This window comes from Polypterus senegalus, chromosome 9 (genome assembly GCF_016835505.1).
Source record: "Polypterus senegalus isolate Bchr_013 chromosome 9, ASM1683550v1, whole genome shotgun sequence".
NCBI classification, from domain to species: Eukaryota; Metazoa; Chordata; class Cladistia; order Polypteriformes; family Polypteridae; genus Polypterus; species Polypterus senegalus.
The window spans coordinates 132,488,173-132,515,080 of NC_053162.1; the positions used below are offsets into that span (position 1 = coordinate 132,488,173).

General features: G+C 37.0%; 2 protein-coding genes and 1 pseudogene across 5 annotated transcripts in view; 2 read left to right on the top strand and 1 right to left on the bottom strand.

Annotated features, from left to right (window-relative positions):
* The window catches only part of pih1d2 (PIH1 domain containing 2), a 31,984-nt gene extending 24,728 nt beyond the window's left edge, over window positions 1-7,256 (bottom strand). The window contains exon 1 of one of the 2 annotated variants that reach the window (XM_039763895.1): window positions 7,178-7,256. The gene's annotated coding sequence lies outside the window, so the exon portion shown is untranslated. Of the gene's footprint in view, window positions 1-5,990; window positions 6,248-7,177 lie in introns of those variants that run through there. The other variant, XM_039763894.1, reaches the window with a different exon arrangement.
* Window positions 6,331-26,014, top strand: nkapd1 (NKAP domain containing 1). 3 transcript variants are annotated; one of them, XM_039763896.1, is made up of 6 exons: window positions 6,331-6,668; window positions 7,938-8,011; window positions 15,755-15,846; window positions 16,780-16,914; window positions 22,741-22,794; window positions 24,436-26,014. In XM_039763896.1, exons 2-6 carry the CDS (start codon window positions 7,943-7,945, stop codon window positions 24,887-24,889), a joined length of 804 nt encoding a protein of 267 aa, XP_039619830.1. In that variant the 5' UTR covers window positions 6,331-6,668; window positions 7,938-7,942; the 3' UTR covers window positions 24,890-26,014. The 3 variants fall into 3 exon arrangements, with proteins under 3 accessions (XP_039619830.1, XP_039619832.1, XP_039619831.1); XM_039763897.1 differs by lacking the exon at window positions 6,331-6,668 and adding an exon at window positions 6,676-7,262; XM_039763898.1 differs by lacking the exon at window positions 7,938-8,011 and having other exon boundaries at window positions 6,332-6,668.
* LOC120536112 lies at window positions 13,518-13,714 on the top strand (annotated as a pseudogene).
* Window positions 26,015-26,908: the final 894 nt, after the last annotated feature.

Consider the following 26,908-nt stretch of genomic DNA (forward strand, 5'->3'; position numbering starts at 1 on the left):
GTGCACTGCTGACCTCAACTCGGGACATTGTGGGTCGGTGGTGGGAGTACTTCAAAGACCTCCTGAATCCCATTAACATACCTTCCAATGAGGAAGCAGAGCCTGGGGACTCAGGGGTGGGCTCCCCCATCTCTAGGACTGAGGTCACCGAGGTGGTCAAAAAACTCCTTGGTGGCAGGGCCCCAGGGGTGGATGAGATACACCCGGAGTTCCTCAAGGCTCTGGATGTTGTAGGACTGTCTTGGTTGACACGCCTCTGCAACATCACATGGACATCGGGGACAGTGCCCAACCAGTCTACATGTGTTTTGTGGACTTGGAAAAGGCATTCGATTGTGTCCCTCAGAGAATCCTGTGGTGGCTGCTCCGGGAGTATGGGGTAAGGGCTGTTCGGTCCCTGTACAACCGGAGTCAGAGCTTGGTCCGCATTGCCGGCAGTAAGTTGAACCCATTTCTAGTGAGAGTTGGACTCTGCCACGGCTACCCTTTGTCACCGATTCTGTTCATAACTTTTATGGACAGAATTTCTAGGCGCAACCAGAGCGTTGAGGGGGTCCGGTCTGGTGGACTCAGGTTTTTTTGCAGATGATATTGTCCTGTTTGCTTTAGCTCTCTCTAGATCGGTTTGCAGCTGAGTATGAAGCAGCTGGGATGGGAATCAGCACCTCCAAATTCGAGACCATGGTACTCAGCCGGAAAAGGGTGGAGTGCTCTCTCGGGGTTGGGATAGAGATCCTGTCCCAAGTGGAGGAGTTCAAGTATCTCGGAATCTTGTTCACGAGTGAGGGAAGAATAGAGCATGAGATCAGCAGGTGGATCGGTGCGGCGTCTGCAGTAATGCGTGCTCTGCATCGGTCTGTCGTGGTGAAAAAGGAGCTGAGCCGTAAGGCAAAGCTCTCAATTTACCAGTCAATCTATGTTCCTACCCTCACCTATGGTCATGAGCTATGGGTAGTGACAGAAAGAACGAGATCAGGAATACAAGCGACTGAAATGAGTTTCCTCCGCATGGTGTCTGGGCTTTACTTTAAAGACAGGGTGAGAAGCTCAGTCATCCGAGAGGGGCTCAGAGTAGAGCCGCTGCTCCTCCACATCGAGAGGAGTCAGATGAGGTGGCTCGGGCATCTGATCGGGATGCCTCCTGGACGCCTCCCTGGTGAGGTGTTCCGGGCACGTCCAACAGGGAGGAGGCCCTGGTGAAGACCCAGGACACGCTGGATGGACTATGTTTCCCTGGCCTGGGAATGCCTCGGGATTCCCCCGGAAGAGCTAGAAGAAGTGACCGGGGAGAGGGAAGTCTGGGCATCTCTGCTCAAGCTGCTGCCCTTGCGACCCGATCACGGATAAGAGGAAGAGGATGGATGGATGGATGGATGGACTTTCACAGTGAATTTGCTAGGTTCACCACTGACTTTTTTTGCTGAATGTTTCCCTGAAAATTTGCCATGTGGCCAGCTTAGGTGAACATATCCACACACCATTATGCTTTGTAAGGCCAACGTGACATCACAGAGCAGTAGTAGCCAATGTTGGAAGGGGATGTCACTAATTGATCTACGTTACCTGCCTAATTTGCATTGCACATGCACAGAACAAATTTCCCCCAGGGGACAAATGAAGTTCATATCTATCTATCTAACTATCTATCATACATGCATACTGTAAGAGTACTTCACTCTTGCCAAATCTGCTTCTTGCACGTGTGAATAATTTACAGCGTATACACAAATGATTGATGTCATTACATGATTGGTATTTAAGCCAGATTTGCATTTCACATGCATTTAAAAAAATTAATAAACAAAACAACCTTGCAGTATTTTCATTTGAGGCATTTGCGGACTATAGTGAGAATATTATGAAAATACTTTGTTGTTCTGCATTGACTCATTGTACGTTGTGTGTTCACTGCTGGATTAAGCATGTTGTGCTCCTCGCTATGTAGAGCAGATAGGATACAGACCAGAACAGCACCATACCCCTCCTAAACACCAGAGTATATAACACTCATGCCTTGCTTCACAGGATCCGTAGGTGTGAGTTAGTTATAATGATCCTGTCTTGAGAGATGCAGAGAGAGATAAAGGAATATTGTGGACTCAGAGTATAATTTTATTGTGGGGAGGCACAGTGGTGCAGTGGCCAGCTCAGGTCACATTTTTGGCCACAATAAAGGGGCCAGCATAGATGTCAGATGCTTTACTAGCCCTCAGGGACATTTAAACGACCATTACACCATTACAATCCAATCAAAACTAGTTCAGCTCCTCCTTCACCATTGACTTCAAAGCATTTTGCAGAGTTTGTAGAAATTCCTGAACATTTACACATTTCCACCAAACCCAAAGTGAATTCAGCAGGTTCCATGCATCACTAGTGATTTCTAGGTCTAACAAAAAGGAAGCATTTCTGTTGCATTACAGATACCACAGCTAGATACTCTCAGTGCAGGGGAATTGGATAAACCTCTGACAATCTCAGAATTGCTAGATGCTATAAACTCACTTAAGAGTGAGAAAGCAGCAAGCCCTGATGGCTACTCTGCTGAATTTTATAAAAAAAAAATTCAATTAAGTTAGCTCCCCTTTTAGCAATATTTATTGAAGCTAGAGACAATAAAGTTCTACCTCATACTTTCTGTCAAGCATTAATCACCATCTTTCCTAAGAAAAATATTGGATTATTACAATATGCATCATTTACACCAATCTCACTTCTGAGATTATGCTTATGCTTAATATGTGATAAAGGTACATTTTTCACAATCCATAGATTATTTTAAGGAAAACTTGGGGGATTTGCCCGCTGCTCGCCAACCCCTGTGTTTGGTTAATCGGATATACAGTTTAAATTTTATTTTTTCTTTTGGAATTGTTTCAATTTCATTATTTGCATTTTTACTTTAAAGCTTCCTTAAAAACAATATTTTTGGAGACACATTGTGAGAACACAACGTATAACTGGCTGTGAGTGACTATTGTTTCTGCTTCTCTAATAAATAATCTGACTTTTTCTAATGTTTGTCCCTGTGACTTATTGATTGTCATAGCAAAAACTATTCTCACGGTAAACTGTAAACATTTTAATATGAATGGCATATCACAATCTCCTTTGGTGTGCGATGTTATTCCCGGAATATATACATTACCTTCCTTTTTGCCTGTTAAAATTTGCATCGCTTCTCCATGATCATCAATATATACCTGACCGAATTGTGTATTCTTTGAAATTCAACATTGCTTTAACTGTTCCAAGACCACAAATTCTCATAGCGTATGGTCCATTATTGTGTAAATCCACGTTTTGTCCATTGAATGATGCAAATGCGAAAAGACTTTGTTGTCTACTCTTTGCCTTTTATTTGTGACCTCGATTTGTCCTGCTATTTTTTTCAATTATACCTGGTTCTGATGATCAATCACCTTTTGTTTGTGGTGATTCAGTCTTTTCTATCTTTTCTTTGATACTGTAGTGACTGACATAATAAAATGTCACAAAAGTTTTACTTGAACAATTGCCGACTTCGTAACCCCAAACACAACATTCTTGCACCCTCTCCAACCCCTCCTCCCCTGGGTCTCGCCCCCTTACCGCATCAATCAATACCCCGCTATCAGTCTTCCGTGCTGTACTCCACCCACCCTCAATCGGACCGAACAGTCACTTAAAACCAAAAAGGCCTCAACCTGGCTGGGACGCTATAATACTTTGAATTTTACTGCTTTCATAATCTCTTATCTGCCTTTTTCTATTCTCCGTATTGTCCTTATACACTTTATATGTGCTGAGAGCACAGGATGTGTGTGTGCTACGTGCTTTTACACGTCTGAGTGTTTTTTGATGGGTGTGCTCTTATATGATATCTTTTGTAAGTAGGGCATTTCTTGTAAGAATCTCATGTTCCACATCCCCACGAGACGACCCTGGGACAATCTCTTGGCTCCAAGTGTCATGTTTACGGTCCCCGCAAGATGCTCCGTGGCAAGTCTCTTTTGTTTCGCAAGTCTTTTAAATGTCTTCTGAGAACTTCCCGAAGATCCCGAAATAGAGATCACGTTGTACAAAAACCCGTCGACAAAGAAGCTCCTGTCGTTCATTTTTATAACAAAGGCTTAGGAAACAACCGTCGCAGTATAACGAAAATAGCAAGGAGCGAAACCAATGCCAATGGTTGAGAGAGAACCTTCCTGTAGCAGGCTACGGAAAAGACTCCCAGGCGCACACATGGCCGAAGTGAAAGGTCATGTGGTCAGGCTAGATATGGGGCAGTGACGTGACGAGAAGAGTGGGGAATGCGGTAGTCCGAAGGAGTAATAGGAATCAAGAAAAGTGGTGTGGAGGTGTATGGGAGGCCGCAGGCAGCGTGGGGAAGGGTTTGGAAGAGGAGGAATAGGAATCGAGAAATGCCATGTGGGCTGCGTGTGAGGGGGACCGGTTTTGAAGAGGAAGCAGGACGAACCAATAAAAATCGAGAAATGCCGTGTGGGCTGCGTGTGGAGGGGACCTATTTTGAAGAGGAAGTAGGACAAACCAGAAGAGAAATATATAAGAGATTGTATGATGGAAGCTGCTCTAAGATTATGTGTATCACTGACTGCAGAGCCCACAGGCAAAGAAACTGCACACCATCCATCCAGTTATTGTCTTCATAATGCCTATCCTGTTGATGTCACAGAACAGCAGACCATCTATAACAACAACACCCATACCAAACATGCGGTGGCCCTCTTTGGACAGATTATGGGCAGTGTTGGGTTTGGAAAACCTAATTAAATGCCGCACTGACTCAATGTGGGAACTGCTACAAGGGTCCCCTTACCAAAATTATTAGCTGCTGGCAGAACAAGCTGACTAGGACCCTCATTGGCCAAGAATGGTTCAGTAACACTGGTCACTGCCACATAGTTTCCCAGTCTTTAATGTTATTACTGAGTAAACAATGCTGTGAATTAGTACTATCAGCACCTTTTACATTTTGATTGCAGCAGTATAAATAGCAATTCGAATTACTTCAAAAAGCACCATTATTATATTGGCTAAAATGGCATAGTTTTTTTTTATATTTCATTGGTAATGTTTTTTCCAGCAGACCCCCGTGACCCTGTAGTTAGGATATAGCGGGTTGGATAACGGATGGATGGATGTTTTTCTGTTTGGTGCTGTAATACTGCAAAAACAAAAAAAAAAGAAGCTGTATTCATACCAATATATGCAAAGGCATTTAGTGGGAAGGACAGGACTAGTAAATGGTGGCACAGTTGCAGCTCATCCTGGGCCATCTATAGGTAAAGTTTGCATGTTTTCTTCATGTCCATGTTGATTTCCTCCAAAAGTCATCGCTACATTGGCTCAGTGCTGTTTGTGAGTGTGTCTACCCTGTGATGGGATAGTGCACTTTTCAGGGATTGTTGTTGCCTGCACCTGTTGCTGGCTGGGATAGGCTCCAGATGCCTGGCAACTCTTCTCTGAATAAGTGGATATAGAAAATGGCCGGAGGAACTAGTAATGTATCAACATCTTTCAGGTTATTAACCAAATTTGGGCTACCTGCCTGTTTGCCCACATTGGGCCAGTGTTTTGGGGCCAATGCTACTCCGATATGTAAATTCCAACTGGCCCATTGTTGGCTGCCCACATAGGGCCAATACGTTTGCCTACACTGGGTTTATACTGATCCAATGTCAGTTTGTTTGCAGGGTAAATTCTTTATATAGCACATTATTATACAAAGAATGCAGCTCCAAGTGCTTTAAAAGTTGTAATAAGAAAAAAAAACAGCAAAAGAGAAAAGAATCTAACTTTCATTCATGAACTCTGGGAAATTTCAGCGTCGGATTTTCGATTATAACTAACAAACTCTGCAGCCATGGTTTGTTAAACCATACCGATTTATACACCCACATTAAACGACGTACAAATTAAAAGCAGGCATATGATACAACGTTTAGTATACTTTTCCAGAAAAGGAACATAAACATGCACACTCCCACCTTCCAACTTGTACAACGGCTGACAATCCTTCCAACTTGACAATCCTTGTAAGGCGGTTTGGCTTCTCTGGTTACCATAGAAATAGCTCGCCGTCCATCTGGAAACAAATCCCAATTCGTAGTCTTGGTTCCTACCTTATTTGCTCTTTAAGTATGTTTGGCTAACTAACAATAGTAAATGTACTCACTTTTGCGAATTTCGTATTACCTGGATATTATGAGGTTGAAAGTCTATTATGAAAATGGCATGATTATCACACACTAAATCCAGTACAAAATAATGTTGACTTCAGTTGCCACCGTCTGACTTTTTTGCGGCAACTTCCTTTTCGACTTACGACAGTTACCAGAAAATGGCATGATCTTCTTCCGTTCACATTACTGAGTTAAAACTGTTTTCTATAAGCTAAATATAATAGTTATTTTTTATCCGTTTACAACCTCCAGTATATTTTCATTTAGCCGACACGAGACTCTTATTTTGACACACTGACCAGACTCGATGACAGGAAGTGATTCTCTGGTGTTGCTTATTGTTGCCAGCTTCACGCTGCCTTCAGTATTTGGTTTCATTTCCTGTCAGAAGAATAATTTGACTCGAAAAAGAGATACCATTGTGGTTAGAAATAGCCTTCAGTGACGTAGACCGATGCAGAATCCATTTAGTGGCACTAATAGGTGAGTGGCGGTTTCTTGACAGACGCCTTGAGTTCCTTTGCTACGTGTCCATGTTTGATGTTACGTGGTCCTGTCATTAGTTACAGTGTGTTAAGCAGAACAGACTTGAAATCGTTTTTAAGCTCATGTTAATGTTAATACAATTGTATAGGATGGGAAATTTCACAAAAGGTCCGACTATTTGAGCTTCCCCTTCCTTCTCACTAAAATATGGATCCAATTGAAATCCAATTGTTGTTTTTACTTTTTTATGGGTTTTGTTTGACGCATATTTTAAAATGACACTAGACGGATGGCGTTGTATAAAGCTTTGGTAAAAGCACATCTGAAACAAGAAGACAGTGTTCTTGATTTTCTCAAAAGCAGCAAGTTTTCACTCAGTCTGACTGTTGGATGTTGGTGGATCACAGATGCATCTAAAAATGATTTTCTGGTACTGGCCTAGAAATTTGGATAACTGAGGTGGATTTAAAACAGGAAAAATTGACTTCTTATTTTAAACGACACACCTTTGAGTTCCTGTCCTCCACCTTGTCACTGCTGCCTATCCAGAATAAACCGTCACTCTCTGATCTTATGGTGTCCATCATCAAGGTATCCAGGACTAAAGACCGTTTCACTACTGTGGCCATTACTCCGCAGATCTCCGGCTTGACGGGTCTGTCTGTATGTATGTATGTATGTATGTATGTATGTATGTATGTATGTATGCCTCCACTGGGTCTAACATTAAGCATTCTCTGGAGAACAAACCCTTTTGCGCTTGAATCTTAGATAAAATTGTACCGTGTTTAATCAAATGACAGTCGCTTTATCTTAAATTCTCATTTTACTGTGTTACACAACGGTTTTTATTATTAGTTGACTGTCGAGCAGATTTGATGAAACCAGGCCACTTGCATTCATTCTCCAGCTTGAATGATATGTTAATCAGACTCGTACACTGCAATGACAATGCCATTGCTGCAAAGTGCTGATTTTAGCAAAAGAGGAGTATCCCATAAATGAAATCGTCTGCGTACAGTAGTACATGCATACATAAAAGACATTTCTCTTCATAAAAGTAACTGAGCAGTTAATCAAAAGCATACTATATTATGGTTGACTGTTACACTATTCTTAGTTTTGAAAGTCATCTCTTCCAACCTGCGTGTGAAGTAGAGATTTTTTTTTTGTTTTTTGTTGTTGTGTTTTTTGTTTTACTTTTTTTTTTTTTTTGGTTTTTGTTTTGTGGGTTTTTTTTTAAGTTGTCCTTATTCTCTTTCACAGCAAAAATGTCTCGAGTTCCCATGGGTAAAGTGTTGCTCCGGAATGTCATTCGCCACACGGATGCCCATAACAAGGTAGTCCCAACAATCATTTCTAACCATTTTCTACATATCCTCTTGCCATAATTGCAAAGCAAGAGCCTGCTCTAGACTGAAAGACTGAACATCTTCAGTTAGCAGTCAGTTGTGTGTTTTTTTTTTTTCTTTTCATTTTACATTCTTAAAGAAAAAATAAGACCTTGTTTCTACATATTTGGATAATATAATTAGTTATTTTTACAATGTAGAGGATATAAACCTTAGTTTTGTTTTTCCAGAATTGTTTTTCTTAATACATCTGTATTAAGCCTTTTTTGAAATTATATTTTTTTATGTCAAAGAAAATTTTATTAATGTGTTTTTCCTCATTTCTGTATGGAATTTTCATATAGTCCTTGTGTCAGCATTAGTTGCTCCAGATAAGTGGATTTCCTTACACATCCCAGAAGTGTTCATTTTAGGCCGATGATACAGTAAATTGGTCTGGTATGTTTGCACTGTGATAGACAGCCATTCCCAAATGTCTAAGTCTGATTCCTATTTAGCCTTTATTGTTACTGTGTAAGGGTTTATTACCTCACAAATATTGGAGTGAGTAGAGTCTGGAAAATGAATGAATAATTGATCTGAGTTTTTCCTGCTGGAAGAGGTGTTGGTGAGACCAGCAGGGTGCAGTTACAACTGAGGTTTTGTGTGTGCATCCCAATGTCTTGGTACAGTGATTGGGAACATTGTATTGTAAAATTTGTGCTATCTTTTGGATGAGATGTAAAACCGAGGTCCTGACTGTAGTTGGTCTAAACGATTTCTGGGCATGATTTGAAAATAAACCCAAATCCAACTTTTATTTGTAACATACAGATTATCCATGCACTAAATTATCCATATGTGTAGTGAAATGCTTACTTTATAGACGCTTAAAATATAAATATCATTATAACAAATGGACAACAACCATTTAAACACACAAAGGAACTTCTGGCTGGAAAAACAGCTGTTGCTGTGAATCACAGTCTTATAGGTGGCAGTAAGATGTGGTCAGATCTGATCAGTTTTACTGCAGGTTTACTTTTGAAGGGACTGATATTTGAATAGAGCAAGTCCATCTTGTTGTGTCCATAAATCAAAATAATTTGTTTGTTCTAATGTCAATATCATTCTAGTGTCAGAATGAATCATTCATTGTAGTGTTGGTAACAGAGTAAGTTGTCTGTGTTGTTCCTGTGCTAACAAACAGTAATCAGGATGATGTAACTTATCTCATTAGACTAACGTGAACAAATCCAGGCATAACACATTTTAGTTTTAATTTTACTATACTCACTTTTTCACTGTTGCTTATTCACTCAGTTTCAGTCCCTTTCTTTCCCTTTCTGCTTCGTCTTGTAATATCAGGTGAAAACCATTCAGCATTAAATAGTGTTTGAAAAAAGTTTAAGTTGGTTCTCCACAATAAACAAATGCCACAGTACCTGAACTTGTCGTGATTTGCCATTATACAAAAAAGCTCATTGAACCTATTTAAAAGCAATCTTAACATTCCACAATTATGGAGTTGGGTCCATTCTGAGCGCTTTTCACTTTACTTTTTTTTTCTTGCTACATATTAATTCCATCTTTAGACAAGCTGCTCCTGCGATAAGGTGCAATAGGTTCCCGTCAATACAATGCTGTCATCGGAGTACAGGAACACTTAATATATTCCTCTCTACGTCCTCATAGTCTTTAATGTTCTCCAGTGTTATAGGTGTAGTTTGCCTTCAGAGTCTTCTGATCGTCTTCACTCTCTCTGTGACAACTTTCAAGTTCCCTGCTCATCCAAAATGCTGTGGATGCTGGGTGACTGCTCAGATCAATGACAGCAGCATATCCTCAATTGAAAAATTCAGTTAAGATTATAGTAGCAAGCCAGCAGCCTAATCTTAATGTAATATTGTTAATGTTAATAATAATTAAATTCATTGGTTAATAATCTTTTTTTTTAAAAAAAAAAGGGAATCCCCCCACCCACAAATCACCCCCAAAAAATAGAAAGGAAACTCCAGTATTAGGCGGTTGCCAGCACAATGCCTGGAAGTCAAGTAGAGTTTTTCCGAATGTCCTAGTTAAAACTGCCTACCACAGTTTTGTCCATTCTGGCTCCCTAATCATTATTCCCTGTTTCTTATTGTCTAACTATCCCTCACACCCCTTCACTACCTAATACGTAATATGTGTTGAGTACTGGTGCATAAATGGCTGCTGTCACATCATCTAGTTGGATGCAACACAATGGTGGGTTGTTGAATTGGTTACCCACTGTCTATGTAAAGCACTTTGAGTAGGCTAAGGGTTATATAAATGTAATTATTATAATTAATTGTTCTGAAGCTACCACATGCTTAAATTTAATTTTTACTGCTAAGAAGTATGCCCTTTAGACATTTAAATTAAAGACCTGTGTGTATGGCGCAGTCCGCTCTGCTCACTTTCAACCAAAGCCATTAGATGGTGCATGCATGCACCTCACTTCTCACTATGAAAGACTTGTGCACAGCAAATGCTGCCATGCAACAGCGATGACATCTTCATGACACATATGAAGAGACACAGCAGCGTTGAAACAAAGCAAACTCCGCAGCTCAAGAACATTCTATTACTTAGCTAGTGCTCAGCCCAGGACACGACCTGGGAGCTGACTTGTCACTTTCCTGTGCTATCCAAACAAGGAGCACTTGGGGATTTTTAGTGTTGAGTGAAATCTTCATGGCTGAAATTACAGGTGAACAGGTGAATTGCAGCACAGAAGTAAAGTATAAATATGTACTGACAGGTGCCGTTTGGCATTTCCATCTTACTTGTTGTTTTTGACTTTTGAATTTTCTTGGGTTATTTAAACTGTAAATTGCTCCCAAATAATGTATTGTCACTTAGCCATAGCAGATATGTCAATGTTATTTTCCTTTGTAATCTCATTATTAAAACAATGGCTTTAATGGCCAGAACATAAGAGGTGAACAAAATCTCAACAAGCAAGATCAGGGTGACTTCTGGGTCCTATTGTGACAGTGTTACTTTGGTCTCCCAAATCCTCCTCTAGAAATGTGAGCTTTTCTGCATCTGTCACTGTACTTTAGTACCCATACAATGTGTGTGCACCTGGTCCTACAAGTAGACTCCAAGTATTTTTTAATCAAATTTTAACTAGGTTGTTGAGATTTTCATCACATACAGTACCAGTAGTATGAGTGTTTGAGTGTGTTGTAACCCAATCCTCTGTGGTTATAGCTTTTGTTTGGCATGTAGCCCAATTCCGTAAGTTGCGAGTGTAACAAATGTAGAAGCTGTATCCTTTCAATCAATCAATCAATCAACATTTATTTATATAGCACATATTCATACAAAAAAAATGTAGCTCAAAGTGCTTTACAAAATGAATAGAGAAATAGAAGACACAATAAAAGATAAACATAAGTCAGCATTAATTAACATAGAATAAGAGTAAGGTCCGATGGCCAGGGTGGACAGAAAAACAAAAAAACTCCAAAGGCTGGAGAAAAAAATAAAATCTGTAGGGGTTCCAGACCAAGAGACCGCCCAGTCCCCTCTGGGCAATCTACCTAACATAAATCAAACAGTCCTCTTTGTATTTAGCATTTTCATGGAAGGACCTGATGATGATGGTCACGTAGACTTCTGGCTTTCAGTCCATCAATGTTGGTGCATCATGATGCTTTGAGTAGGTGGTGGTGGCGCAGGCCGCCACCACAAAGAAACCGGAAAAGAAACAGAAGAGAGAGTAGGGGTCAGTGGATTTTAGAGCCACCATGAATAGTTATTATGAAGAATTGAACATACAGAGTATCAGTATTAAGTTAAAGTGAAGTTATAAAAAGGCCATGTTAAAGTAATGTGTTTTCAGCAGTGTTTTAAAGTGCTCTACTGTATTTGCCTGGCGAATTCCTATTGGCAGGCTATTCCAGATTTTGGGTGCATAACAGCAGAAGGCCGCCTCACCACTTCTTTTAAGTTTAGCTTTTGGAATTATAAGGAGACACTCATTTGAAGATCTAAGGTTACGATTTGGAATATAACGTGTCAGGCATTCCGATATATAAGATGGAGCGAGATTATTTAAGGCTTTATAAACCATAAGCAGTATTTTAAAGTCAATCCTGAATGACACAGGCAACCAGTGTAGTGACATCAAAACTGGAGAAATGTGTTCGGATTTTCTTTTCCCAGTTAGGATTCTAGCAGCTGCATTCTGCACTCGTTGCAAATGATTTATGTCTTTTTTGGGTAGTCCTGAGAGGAGTGCGTTACAGTAATCTAGTCTACTGAAAACAAAAGCGTGAATTAATTTCTCAGCATCTTTCAATGATATAAGAGGTCTAACTTTAGCTATGTTTCTTAAGTGAAAAAATGCTGTCCTAGTGGTCTGATGAATATGCGATTTAAAATTCAGATTACAGTCAACGGTTACCCCTAAATTTTTTACTTCCGTCTTAACTTTTAATCCTAGTGCATTAAGTTTATTTCTGATAACCTCGCTGAATCCATTATTGCCAATTACCAAAATTTCAGTTTTCTCTTTATTTAGTTTGAGAAAATTACTATTCATCCATTCAGAAATACCAGTAAGACATTGTGTTAGTGTATCGAAAGAGTCGGAGTCATCAGGTGCTATAGATAAGTACAGCTGTGTGTCATCAGCATAGCTGTGGTAGCTCACGTTGTAACCTGAGATAATCTGACCTAACGGAAGCATGTAGATTGAGAATAACAGCGGACCCAGGATAGAGCCTTGTGGAACACCATATCGGATATCATGTGTCTTTGAGATTTGATTACAACTCACAAAGAATTTTCTCCCTGCCAGGTAGGATTCAAACCAATTTAAGACACTGCCAGAGAGGCCCACCCATTGACTAAGGCGATTTCTAAGAATATTATGATCAATGGTGTCAAATGCAGCACTCAGATCTAAGAGGATGAGAACAGATAAATGGCCTCTGTGTGCATTTACCCGCAAGTCATTTACTACTTTAACGAGTGCAGTTTCTGTACTGTGATTTGTTCTGAAGCCTGACTGAAAAGTATCAAGAATAGCATGTTTATTTAGGTGGTCATTTAACTGCATAATGACTGCCTTCTCTAGAATTTTACTTAAGAAGGGTAGGTTAGAAATGGGTCTAAAATTTTCAAAGGCAGAGGGGTCAAGATTATGTTTCTTAAGAAGGGGTTTAACTACAGCAGTCTTAAGACAGTCTGGAAAGACCCCCGTATCTAATGACGAATTTACTATGTCCAGAATATTGTCAATTAGAACGCCTGATATTTCTTTGAAAAACCTGGTTGGTATTGGATCAAGGACGCAGGTGGAGGGTTTCAGTTGAGAGATTATACTATGTAATTCAGGTAAATCTATCCTGGTGAAAGCATTTAATTTGTTTATAACGGAGTACCGGGGCTTTGGAGGTTCTGCAGTGTTGGGGAGATATACTATGTTATCTCTAATATCATTAATTTTTTGAGTGAAAAATACAGCAATGTTCTCACATTGACTATACTTTTAGGGATAATTTCTATAGTTTGTTACTAGAGAAATGTGTTTCTGAAGTGTTCGGTCTCGCCAACCACGATGAGGATTGGTAGTGAATCGGATGGTGAATGCTCTTTCATTAGAGCTGTTTGCTGTCATTGATGACCGTTCCTCTGCTTTACGAAGCAGCAGGAGGAAGAAAATGCATACTGAGTATCCTTTGAATATATTGGTGTTCCCATTCTTCCGTACTGGTTTTCATCTAAACTGGACCATACACATATCTATATCTAGAGGTTATTTTAGGGTCTGAATTGCATTTTTAGAAGGAGATAGATCCAACCCCCCCCCAAAACAAAGTAAACAACAATTTGGGGAATTTAGTGAAAGTAAACTGATTATATGATCTTCATTACTGGGTCCCTCAAGATATTAAGTAAAAATAAATGGTATTATTTTCTTTTCAGTAATTAAAAAAATAATGCTTAATCAGTCCCATTCTGTTTAAAGAGTGTTTCTTAACCTTCATGGTCCAGCAACCCAGTTTTGCCTTTTTAAGTTCATCGGTGACCCACTAGCAACAATTGCAAATGGGGGTGGTCCACCTTGTTGTAATGAGCGTGATCAGAACGGTGGGGTGGCTCCCCCGGTTGTAAAATAGCATGATAGAAAGAGTGCCTGTTTCCGTTTGCAGTAACAAACAGTTAAAAGAGCGGAGAGACCCTTTGGCAAAACAAGCATGATTGAAAGAAGGAAGGGGATCCCCTTTGTGAGACGAGCACAGTTGAAAGGGGAAACATTGTGGAGTGCTGTCGATCACTTTGGCGACCCACCTTGACTAACTTGCAAAACCAACTACAGCAAGCCTCCACCCAAAAGTGGATTGTGAGCCATTGGTTGAGAACCACTTGTTTAAATCGCATGTTTTTGGTTCTTGGTTTAAGTTTTTCACAGTAATAGTAATTTTAGAAAGCAGCAAAATTTTTGAAAATATATAATAAAAATCCACCACCAAAAAAGAAGGTCCCCACTTCCATTCAAGACTTTTATCAGTCCTCCATAGAATTATATACATGTGCATAACTACACAAATTAAATTTAGTTTCTGTCCACCTAATATGATGTTTTGAAGTACGAAAGAAAAGGTAACTTTAGATTTAACCTTATGAGTGAAAGTGACTGAGAAGGACTTTCTTGTAGTAACAATGATAAAGCAAAAAGATCACACATATCACACACTCAAATTTACTTCATTAAGAACACTTATAAAAGTTACCTGTGTTAAAATAATGACATAACTTAGTGAAATTATTTATTTGAAAAAACGAATATAGCTTGACTTGCCTTAAACCTGAGACAAATTATATCGGAGCCAATTATGCCGAATTAGATTGCATGGTTGAGTGAATAGTGACTTTGTGGCATAATTTACCTGATGCCAGAGTCCTTATAGAGGATTTTTTTGCAGTTTGTGTTCTTTCGTAATTTTCATTTCAAAACAGTGCTCTGTTTTCAGATTTATAAAACTGTCACAGACCTATTTCCAAAAAAATGCGTCATCTAAAAATACACAAGTACAAGGAATGAACACTCAACTGAAAGACATATACCTATATATATTATCCAAAGTGTTGTGTGTGTTATTTTTGTTATTTCTAATGCTTTATTATTAGTCTTTATATAACTACAAACAGAAATTAAGTTGTCCTATGAAAAATGTGAACAGCTTTTTTGCATGTCATGCTGGACCAACAGTGAACATACTGGAGATCAACTGCGAAAAAATATTTTACACACAAAAGGCACACAGTTACAAATAATCACAGATGTATACATGAATGCCTTTCTGTGAGAAACTGAGCCTTCTGTATAGCTGTCTACTGTTGGACCTTGCAGTTGGATGTCAACTAACATATGTCCTCTTTCAAAATGGACCTGAAGTGTTTTAGTTAGTTATTAGAATACAAAGTTAATTGAAGTGTTTACCCGTTATATTGCCACTTCCCACTGCAGAGCTTTAAAACATTCATATAAGCAAGTCCATTAATAACAATAGTCTTGAAATATTCATTTTTGTTTAGGAAAAAGCAGCAGGATTTTCTTACCTTTTTAACTTTGACTATGCGGTACAGTATTTGTAAATATGATAAAATACAGGTATACAATTCTTGCCATCTTGTGCTGAAATTCATTACCTGAATATAATCTATATCTCAAGTTTTTTTCCCCCTTTTTTATTGTTTCTTTTTCCCTAGATTCAAGAAGAATCTGAAATGTGGAAAATGAGAGAGATGGAGAGGCAGGCTCCAAGGAATTATTCAAAATGGCCACGGTCAAAATCTCCCAGGTAAGTTTTCTGTTTTGTTTCTTTACACAATGTGCAGCAAAAGTCAGCTGTTGAAAGCTGCTCAAATGCCTTTAGAGTTTGCTCCAAAGTGGGATAAGATACCAAAGATCTTCAAAATACATTTAAATAGTTAGTAATAAACCATAAGAGAATGTTGTTTGAAGGAATTAAGAAACAAGAAAACAATAACAAAACTGCAACGTTGCCATACCCAGATCTTTTGTGTTACCTTACCATTTGAAGTAGCTTCACCACTTTCCCCTGTTTGTCAGTAACAGGGACTGTCTTTCCATCTCAGTTTCACTCATGCTGTGGAAGGGAGTAGCCTGAACTTTACTTCAGTATGCCACTTTGTACCCCTTGTTTATTTCAGAACAAATCTGTTGCCAGGAATAACTTGGAAAAATCTCAGGTGCACCAGATCATAGTCCTTTTTGCTAATTTTAGAGATTTTTGGACTTGAGAGCTATAACCTTTTGCTAAAATGACCAGGTCCCAAAACTATTTCTGGGCTTTCTGTTAAGGTGGGATTACTGACTCTTTTGTATCCACCTCATCTGTTTTTTTTTTTTTAATGTTCTTCACACTTAAAACCACAAACACATTGTATAAAACCATAAACACATTGTATCTTTTAATATGCGTTTCTTTTATACTTTCTGCCAGGTGGCTTTTTAAAAAGGGGGTTAATTGTGCACTTTCTGCATTTTTCTCCAACTACTGAATGTAGCATCAAATATTTAAAGTATGAAGTGGTTTTCAGTTCTTCAAATAAATGGTAGCATGAATACAACTTGGTGTTAAGTCTTTAGAGACCATTCAATATCAAATATAATTTTCCATTTTGACCTTTTTGTTCTAATAGTATTGTCTCCAAGGTTTGAATTTCATCTTGTTTATTTTTACTTACATGCATTATGTTTGATTTTTCAGAGGCAGAATGCGATGTGATGGCTATGATGATGATGAGAGAGAAGCAACCTCAACATACAGCTCTGAGAAGGACAGTCGGGAGGCAAGATATTGGACCAAGAAACTGTATGATTTTGAAGCCAATGATCCAAACCGGTACTTATATTTAATGGTGACTATGGTAATTTAGAAGAATAAATATTTGAAACAATATTTGTTTAAATTATAAAGTTCTATCTTTCACTTTAATTATACTTGTATAAATATACTTTTTAACACATCTGATGAAGCTATCCAGCCATTATGAATAACCTTTTTGAGTGGGTGTATAATAGGATTTTGGCATAGTAGGTAGCACTATAGCCTTATATCACTAGAATATTGGAACTGGTTTGTCATTGTTTCTGCATTGGGCATTGTTTCTCTTTGAGATTACTGTTTTTGTGGTTATTCTGGTTTTCTTCCCAATTTCTTAAATGTGAAAGATTCATTTTTCCTTCAAGGCAAGTAGTAAACATAATTTAATACTATATGATTTTATTATTTAAAAAGTTGTAAATAATAAAGCATTTTTCTAGTTAACTTTGCATTTTAATAACATTGTGACTTTGTTAGGGCACTTGCCAATTGCCTATTAATAAATGTTTTTCGAACTCTGCTCAAAGGCTACCGTTGGCATACACACGTTGCATTGTGGAGTTTAAAATATTTCACAACAAGGTAAACACAGTGCATCAAATGCCAAAAAAATAGGTAATGATAGACAATTTTTTTTTAAAAAAAAAAGGAAACATACTGAAGAAAACCCATCTTGTAGCTCTGCTTTAAAATTCCAGATTTGTGCTGACTAAGAAAAATAAAAACGGACTTCAATACCCCAAAAGCGTTTTTTTTGTCAGGAAATTCTGTCAAGCGAATATTTATGTAAAGCCATCTAAATTGAAAAAACCTCTAGAGCAAAAGCATCTGGCTGATTTTGGGAAACGTAATGCTGCTTTCCTTTGAAAAACGTCAACGCTTATGAAACAAGTGAGTACTTTCACACGGCAAGCAACAGTTTCAGACAGAGCACCAAAGTTTTTTTTGCCGTCGTATCGCATTGCCCATGTGAAGAAAGCTTGCACAATTGGAGATCTTATATTACTGGTGACCAAAGACATAGCTTAGGAATTGCTTGGTGAGGAAGCTTTCCGTAAAATTGACACTGTCCCATTGACAGGTATCTGACATGGCTGAGGATGTAACAGACCATTTACTGGAACAGGTTAAAAAAAAAAAAATAGCCCCTGGTTTGCATTACAGTTGAGCACAGCTTATTGTCTGTGTCAGATTTTCAGATTTTTTTGGAAATGGAAATTCTGTTGAGGAGCTTTTAAACTGCAAGGACTTGGGAAGACAGGGGAAGACAACAGGTGAAGGCTTTAATCAAATTTTAGACATGTTCATACAGGTACATTTTATTTGACTGGTCTTATTACGTGGACATTTGTATGGATGGTGCTGATGCCATGACAGGCAAGCATAGTGGGGTCTTTGCATTGATTAAGCCCAGAGCTCCAGAGGCCATGGATACACAGGAGAATGAATTGCAACAAGTGCTTCAAGATGTTGTTAAAGTTGTAAATAGTATCAAAGCGCACCCTCTTAAACACAGGCTGTTTGCCAAGCTGTGTAGTGATACAGTATAGACCGCAGTCTTGAAAGCCTTTTGCTGCATTCTGAGGTCCGATGCCTGTCCTGCCAGGCAGCTTTCAAGTGTTTGATCTCCATGAAGGGATGTGTCCGAGAACTTGCAGTTTTCTAGCTATTTAGACAACCGGTTGTGGTTTCTAAAGCTCTTATGTATTTGGCCAACATACTTCAACTTTTAAATACTTTGAATCAAAGAATGTAGGGAAATGATCACAGCATACTTTATTTGCAAGATAAGTTTGTGCGTTCAGATAGAAAGTCAGACTTTGTAAGAAAAAGCTAAACAAAGGAAATACTGTAATATTCCTACTCATTTACCAGGAGCTATGAACGTCTAATTTCACCTGCAGACTTAGTCCTGCCTTTAACATTGTCACATCTGACATACCTGAAGGAATACTTTAGTGACTATTTCCCGGACCTGGACAATCATCATTTAAACTGGATCAGAAATCTGTTTGAGTCCAGAACTGAAGAGGAATGTCTCGATTTGAGGTAACAAAAGCAATTAATTGAAATAGCCAATGATGGAAGTTTGAAAATGCAATTCTCTGCCATTCTAATGTCAGAATTTTGGAGCAGTCTTAGAAATGAATACCCACTCTTGAGAGTTGCCTCTCACCAGTTGCAGCAACACACCTGTGTGAGGCAGGTTTTTCTGCATTGAAAGTACTGAATACCAAAAATCGAGCATGTTTGATAAAGGAAAAGTATACGAGATTCTCCCTTAGCCAGCTGTAACGCAGAGTGGACAAACTGTGCTTGTACATACAAGCCCAAAAGTATCACTAGGCATAGGGGGAGTTTTATTTATTTATAATGAGTAGCCTATTTTTTCCATAGTAAAAGTGCCTTGTTTTATATAGTTTTATAACATGCACTTAACAGGTTGTAGGTCTTTATAACAGTTTATTTGGGATACAGTATGTCATTTTTTTGGATGGTAATAGGTGGGGCGTCCTCAGCCTAAGGTAAGTCTCTTCATATCCATTGCATGAAAAAGGTTTTGAACACTTGTCCTAGAGCACAATTGCAGAGGTGTGTTATTTGCTCAGTGTTGCAGTTTATCTGATAGAAAGTCTTTTAAAGGATCGCCATCAGCCTCTACCAAAACGCGACATGGGCTAGAACCTGCGATAAGTTGTTTTTTCTCGTCTTTCTAGCTCTTTTACATTATATGGGATGATTTACTGCCTTAGTAAGCTGGAGATCCCTTGAATAAATAAATATACAGCTGTCCTTGCTGACTTCAAAACAATTATGTAAAAAAAATTCACAGCACTACATAAGATAAATTAATTTTTCACAAATGCCAAAAGCCATATGTTCATCATCCATTTTTGAACCTAAAGCACAGAGAGCTGTGAGTTTGTGGTGCAAAGCAGAAACTACCTCTCGATGGTGATTAAAATTTATGTCAAATGTAAATATGACCAAATAAATATTGAAAGCGATGAGCTTCTGGGTACTTTTAATGTATCCATACTTTCTAGTCACGTGATTATACAGGTCAAATTCTGTTATAACTAATATCTTTATTACGAAATTTTCATTACAACGAAGTATTTTTATGGTCCCAACTGTTTTCCCCATATGACGCGAGAATATAGAAATCTCATTATTACGAAGTACATTTAGCAGATACTTTCATTATAATGAAGTGCCCAGAAGACTTTGAAATGCCTGAATGAATCATCTGCAGAGCGGCTAGTTTGGTGGCCGCAGCTCAGTTGTGCACAATGATCCCCAAACAGAAACATTTGTAATTTTTTTTTTCTTTCTTCAAACTTTCCTTGTACTGTTTTGTGTGTTTTTTTTTTTTTTTTGCCTTTTTTGTTTCCTTCAGTTTTCAGTGATACCTTTTGCTTATTGCTCGTTAACATTTAAAAATCATCTATTGGAATTTTAACTCATTGTCACTCTCCTATAGAAACGGCAGACACAAAACAGCGTTAACAGTTCATATTAGAAAAAAGAACTACATTTTTGCAGCTCTCGATTGCGGGGGGAAGAAAAAGATGTTGCCAGTAAATTCAGAATTTCGCCATCGATGCTGTCAACTTTCTTGAAAGACCAAGCAAAAAAAGAAAAAAAATCTCGGGTTGCAAACGTATGTGAACTGCTGCATTTGAAGATGTCGAAAAAGCAGTTATTATGGGGTTCAGAGATGCTCGTTCAAGAAACATTTCTATTAATGCGGCACTCATTCAAGGTAAATGTGAGGTTTGTAAACTCTCTTGGGATCTCCCCTAACTAGACGACATGCCAAAGAGCATCGCGAAGTCCGATCTCCGCGTCTATGGAAGACTGTTTATCTGTTGACAGGGCAACAGTTGGCTCAAAGATATTCAGCGTCTCTCGGCTATGCTGCGTCTCTCTGCCAAAGCAAACAGAACAGATATCGATGGGTGATGCAGCCTGACTGCTGTGTCTGTGTATAGCAGAGTGGCAGATCACGCTACAATAAATAAGTGTGCCGTTCCTGTTTCAAGCTGAATAAAGTTGGTTTTCCTAAAGTACTGAGACTCTGCCTCGAGTTTTGTGGTGCAAGACAGGGACTTATAGCGCGACCCCGATCTTTTATGATTTGCTTCTGTGTCACTTCACAGACAAACAATCTTCCACAGACGCTGCAATCACGTTTTGGGAAAGTGTATTATCGTAAGGAAATGCTGAGAAAAATTTGTAGTTGTAGGCAGGAGGAGATTAAAATGAACACAAAAGAAGCTTTTGAAATGATTGCATATGCTTTGGTGCAAGTTAAAGAAAGCACTATAGTAACAAATACAGAATCTCATTACAACGAAATTTTTGTTCTAACGAAATATTTTTAGGTCCCTGGGAGTTCGTTATAACGGAATTTGACCTGTATAAGGAATTTTACAATGTTGTATGCCATGGATAGCTTGATTTATTGATTGTTTAGACATATACACTGTGCAATTCTTTTAATGTTCCTTTTTTATACTTTAGGCATTTACTAAGTTCAAAACTGGATAAATGGGAACAGAATAGAACTGAACATTCTTAAACCAGCTCAGCCACACTCCGTTTCGGTGGGTGGGTGCTGGAGCTGATCTTGGCGTCATTGGGTGCAAGGCAAGAATCATTCTTTGATCCACTCAAACACTCCCAAGCTCAAAAAAGGCAAATTTTCATTTTTCAGTTCACCTAACTTAAGTGTTTGTGGATGTGGGAGGACAACTTTTCATTTAAAGTAGAACTTAAAAAAGTGTACTTGTTCACAATACATGATTAAACAAATATTTTCATGACATTTATTAGCCATTCTGTGACACAAAATATCAAACATCATTTGTCACAAAGTCATCTAAATATGAAGGTGAGAAGTGTGTCCCCTTTAAAACTAATATAAAAATAACAAAGCTGCTGTTAAGGTAAAAATGTTTTGGGTTAAACTGACTGAATCTGAAGAAATAGGTTTAATATGATGTAAAACATATAAGTAGAGTATAATAGATATATGATATTGTATAGTATGTAAATAAATGCAACCTTCAGTATTAGATGCTACATAAAATAACACTTGATAAAGTTAAAGATATAATTGCACGATTCAAGTATCAAATTTGTTATGCATTCACTGTTTTCCAGAACTTAGACTGTAAAAGAAGACTATAACTTTTTCTGCAAACAAATTAAATTCCCCTAAACTTTCAGAAAATTTTCAGAAGGCTTTTGAAAATTTGCATATGTGTCTTCCGTAGATTTACTGAAATTTCACAAAAGTATATATAACTGCAACTGAATCCATTTTTTCAGAGTGCATTTGATAACACTAATAGTAATATTGTTAGTCCTCTGCACATAGTATGAAGATTCTAACATGACACTCTCCCTGTCTCAACTCCTAAGCATTAAGCACTTCACATGTCCTATAGAAATGTTTTTTGTGAAGGAACTCGCTACAGTGTAAAAAGTGAGCTGTACTTGATGCCCCACTAGATACCTTGGTTGAAAAAGGGAAACACTTTTTTAGTAAGCATGAAGTATTTTGATGGTAAATTGAACTTAAATAATTGAATATCATGAGAATATTTTAGAAAAGATGGTCCAGTGGAAATAAGTTTAACCCTCTTGTCCCTGCATGAATTTTCATTAATAAATAAGTAGACTAAACTATTTCAGTTCCATTTAAAAATCTTGTTTTATATACCATATCACATGAATCTAATCCAAAAAATGTGAAAAACACTGTCTATAGACACAAATGAACTTAAATGTAAACATTGCTGAAACATTTCTGATCAATTAAATATTTTCTTTCAGATGGGGACACAGTGGTTTTAAAGAGCTATATCCAGAAGAGTTTCAGACAGAAAGGTATTGTACCATAATTGTCATAGGAGGCTAATTGTACATTTTGCATGTGGTGCAGACAAACGGCTATAGTATCTATTGTGACTGAAAAACACAGTATTTTAGCTTGATAGGTTTTCTTTTAGGTAATGGAGTAAAACTGTTACTCGACACTCTAGTATGAACATAAAAATAAATATTTTTGTTTGAATTGTATTTTTACATATAATCTCTAAGTTTAATGTTTCAGTAGTCAGTTTTGCTTTGCCTGTCTTTACTAATTATGCTTATGCTTTTCAACTTGTGTATTTCTTTCACATCATTCTCTTTTTTTTTTTGTTCTGTTTTTAATTCTTTTTTTAACATCAGCTCTGAATTGCTTTTTTGAAATATATAATGATTGCTGTTACCTAGTATAAACATTTTAGGTTTATGGTCCTGTGATAAAAGAAGTCTAAATTTCAAACTCTTAAGCTTTGCTTTTATGTAAACATGCACTTCTTCTCAATCTTGGAATTTAACTTTCAAGTGACTTATTGCTAATTATTATTTTTGTATTATTCTTCCACTAATGCTTCATTGGAGATAATGTAGTATGAGAGGAATGGCATAAGTAATTTTGATATTATTTGTTTTAGTTTCATTTCTTCTTTTGTGCTATCTGCATTTGATTTTAGAAAAGAGAAGAAATTAATAATAGAAACATCTGTTTTCATTGAACTTAACAATGCTCATTAAATGTAGAGCTTTTCTGAGCAAAATCTGAGCATTCAATTCTAATTCTGTAGTAGATGCATGTTTCTAGGAAAATATTTGCCTAGATATAGGGTAGATAAATAGCAAAAAAAAAAAAAACAACAAATTAGTTTAAAGCCATTTCACTACAATTATTCATTGGTATTCCAAAAGTATATTATTTTAAATGTGCTGAATTTCAGAATTTGATGAATTTTAAATTTGAAACTGTCTGTGTTTCAAAAAATAAACCTATCATTATCAATAAATGATCAACTGTTCTTTGCTCAGATGAGAACTAGTTTGGATTCCATCTTAGTGATTTTACACACATTAACATTTGGGCAATTTAGTGTTGTCTACTCAATAGTTTAGTTTTGAATAAGATCAAACTGAGCCTGTTCAGTTTTTAATTTTCAGTTACCCAACTCTTATTTGTGGCAATTTCAAACATGTCTCTCTATTTTAATAAAAAAATTTTGGAAAGAGAGACGAGATGTGATTTTCACAGAGAGACGCTTTCACGTCTCGCGAGACGAGACTTTGTGCCAAGAGATTTAACCATGCCCGGGACCAGAAATAAAAGACAAAGAGCAGATGACAAAGTAGAATGTCGTAAAGAATTCAAAAATGTTGTCATGATACACATGCAGAGCAGGTTAGAGATAATGGAAGTACGAAAATCCGAAAGTCTCAAAACATTGATAGTAAAGATTGCATATACTGTAGATGTTACAGAACTTTTTATAATGAAGATATGTAACAAACAAGTTAAATCTAAGTAGGAAGTAATTTTCCAATAACCTAATGGGCATTATATCTGGAAACCATAGTGTTGGTTATAATTTCAGGTGAATCTGTTATTCTTTAATAAAAACAGCCCTTCCTAATGAGTTTAAGATACTGAAATCTCTTCCATTCAATTTTTAGTGACAGTGATGAAGAAAATGTGAAAGAAAGTAAACATTCAGGACATTCTGCAAAATCATCCACCCAAGAGTCAAGAAAAAGAAAAAGGTCCAAGAAAGCGAGCAGAAAAGAAAAAAAAAAATCTGCAAAAAAACACAAGAAAAGAAAAAAGGAGGAGAACAGTGAACTAGAAAGTGAAGATTCAAGCTCAGATGAGAAATATAGCAAAAAAAGGCGAGCAAAAAGAAAGGTAAAAAAGTCCAAAAAAGCAAAACTCAAAAGCAAAAAGGATTCATCCAGAGAGAGTGATTCTGGCAGCTCTGAGGAGGAACAACAGAAACAGACTCAGAGAAAGAAGAAAAAACATCATCAAATGAAAATGGAGGAGACAACTGTAAATCATGAAATAAAGAATAAGCGCAAAAATTGGAAAATAGCAAATGACGAAAAATCGGAAGAAAGTTCAGAAGATTAGAAGAAACAAACTTGATTTTATTCCCTTTGAGTGAGTGAAAGTACTTGTTGATCACATTGGATCATTAGGTGTACAGCACCTGCAAAGCTGATATTCCAGCTCTTCTCAGGGCATGTTTTGAACCCTCATTTGAAATGTCCACCTTTAGTAACAAAATCACTGCGAGTGAACTTTTTCCCCTTCTTTTCAGGCTTTTAATATTTCAACTTCACTTTCTGGGTATAAAAGCCAAAGATGAAAAGTGATTTACAAAAAGTGTTTTTCTTTTTTATGTTATGTACTGTATATTCCAGAGTAATTTGTTATTTTATGAAAACGAATTTGGTTGAATATTCATTCAACTTTATTTTTTTGTAATAATATGATTTACATGCATGTATGCATGTAGAACTGTTGAAAATTTTAAACAAACCTATCACGAGAGACCTTCATACAGAATTCACTTTATATAAGAGCACTGATCAGTGGCTTCTCTAACATAAACTAGACAGGAGAAGTCACTTGGGGGAACAAGATATTACCAGGCTCCTGTTACTGAAATTGTGGAGGTAACAAATGATATTTTGGTGTCAGTTTCTCACAGATTTGGATGCAGAGTTAGTCACTGGAATATCTGTACAGTGTGTTTTCTATTATCAAGTGTATATTTTTTTATTTATTTTTTTTTACCAAGCAAATGCAATATGTGAATTATCCAGATGTCCACTAATAGCCCTCAGGTTTACTAAGATAATGCTAAATAAAGTATGGGTTATTCTGACAGATATTAGCTGCAATTGAAAATTTTTGAATAATGCTTTCTTAACCTGAATGTTAATTGAACTAAAAGTGAAGAGGAAATATTAAAGTGTAATATATTTATTATGTATGCCAGATTTAGGAACTTTTAAAATGACATAGCTCAATTCTAGCTCTATCCACTGAAAAGTGCACTTTTAGAATTTTATTGAATTTGCCATTTTCATCATGGATTTAATTTTTAAACATCTAAACGGTTATGATGCAGGGTATAATATTCATGTTCTCACATTCGCTATGTTAAAGTTTTGTATAGGTTGAACATTTTCAACTTTGTACTTGGCCACTTCCAAATAATTTCCATGAGCATTAAATTATTTTTATTAATTATGTATTATTCTTATGTTTTTTTCAGTTTTATTATAGTGTTGTGCTGGCTTTTTTTATTGCAGTGTATTTCTTCGTATACTTTTTTAAATGCTTCAGAATTTTAATTTGAGATATTTTAATTGTGCATTTTATGTGAAATGCCCTAAAGTAAGAATACTCTTTTTTGGCACAACAAAGTCTCTCTCTCTCTCTCTCTCTCTCTCTCTCTCTCTCTATCTATCTATCTATATATACACTGTATATGTGTATATATATATATATATATATAATGTGTGTTTTTTTTTTTTTTGTTTTGTTTTTTTTTTTACCCTTATCAGAAAATGTAAAATCAAGGCTCTTTAAAATCCCAATATTATTAACTAATTCTGGTATGCCTGGCATACCATTTCTCATTACTTTTTCAGTAAATAATGCACAGTTTTGTGGTACATTTCTGTCCATAGTAGGAAAGTTGTAATTTTGCTCATAATACAGAAAAAACTAACAATTCCTCCATTTTTAGTGTTTTACCAATTATCCACTTTGGTTTGCTTTAAGTTGAGTTAATAAATATGTATTTTTAATTATTTTCCCATTTAATACAAATTCTGCAGTAAACCACTGAAGAGCTGAAAGTTTCTGAATATATATGTATACTCTTTTAAAAAAAAAAACTCAGATTTTTCTTTAAATGCTCCTATGTTACCCAAAAGTTCAGAACCTTCTAAAAATGAAGAAGTGCTATATACATTCAATCAAGTTGGGGGTGCTAGGCAGCCCTCTGTGAGAACCAGACCATGTTTGAATTTGTAACTCCTGTTCAGCAATGCAGCATCCGGCCGTATGGTGGGTTGTTTGTGTGTGCTATACGTAGGTTTTCTGTTTGCATCACATTTATTGCAGAAAAGACTA

Bases quoted from the DNA above. Each gene is read 5' to 3' on its own strand.
- nkapd1 (XM_039763896.1), top strand. From the start codon at position 7,943: ATGTCTCGAGTTCCCATGGGTAAAGTGTTGCTCCGGAATGTCATTCGC. The intron at 8,012-15,754 runs GTAGTCCCAACA...CTTTTTCCCTAG, and splicing joins ACACGGATGCCCATAACAAG to ATTCAAGAAGAATCTGAAAT. The intron at 22,795-24,435 runs GTATTGTACCAT...TTCAATTTTTAG, and splicing joins GAAGAGTTTCAGACAGAAAG to TGACAGTGATGAAGAAAATG.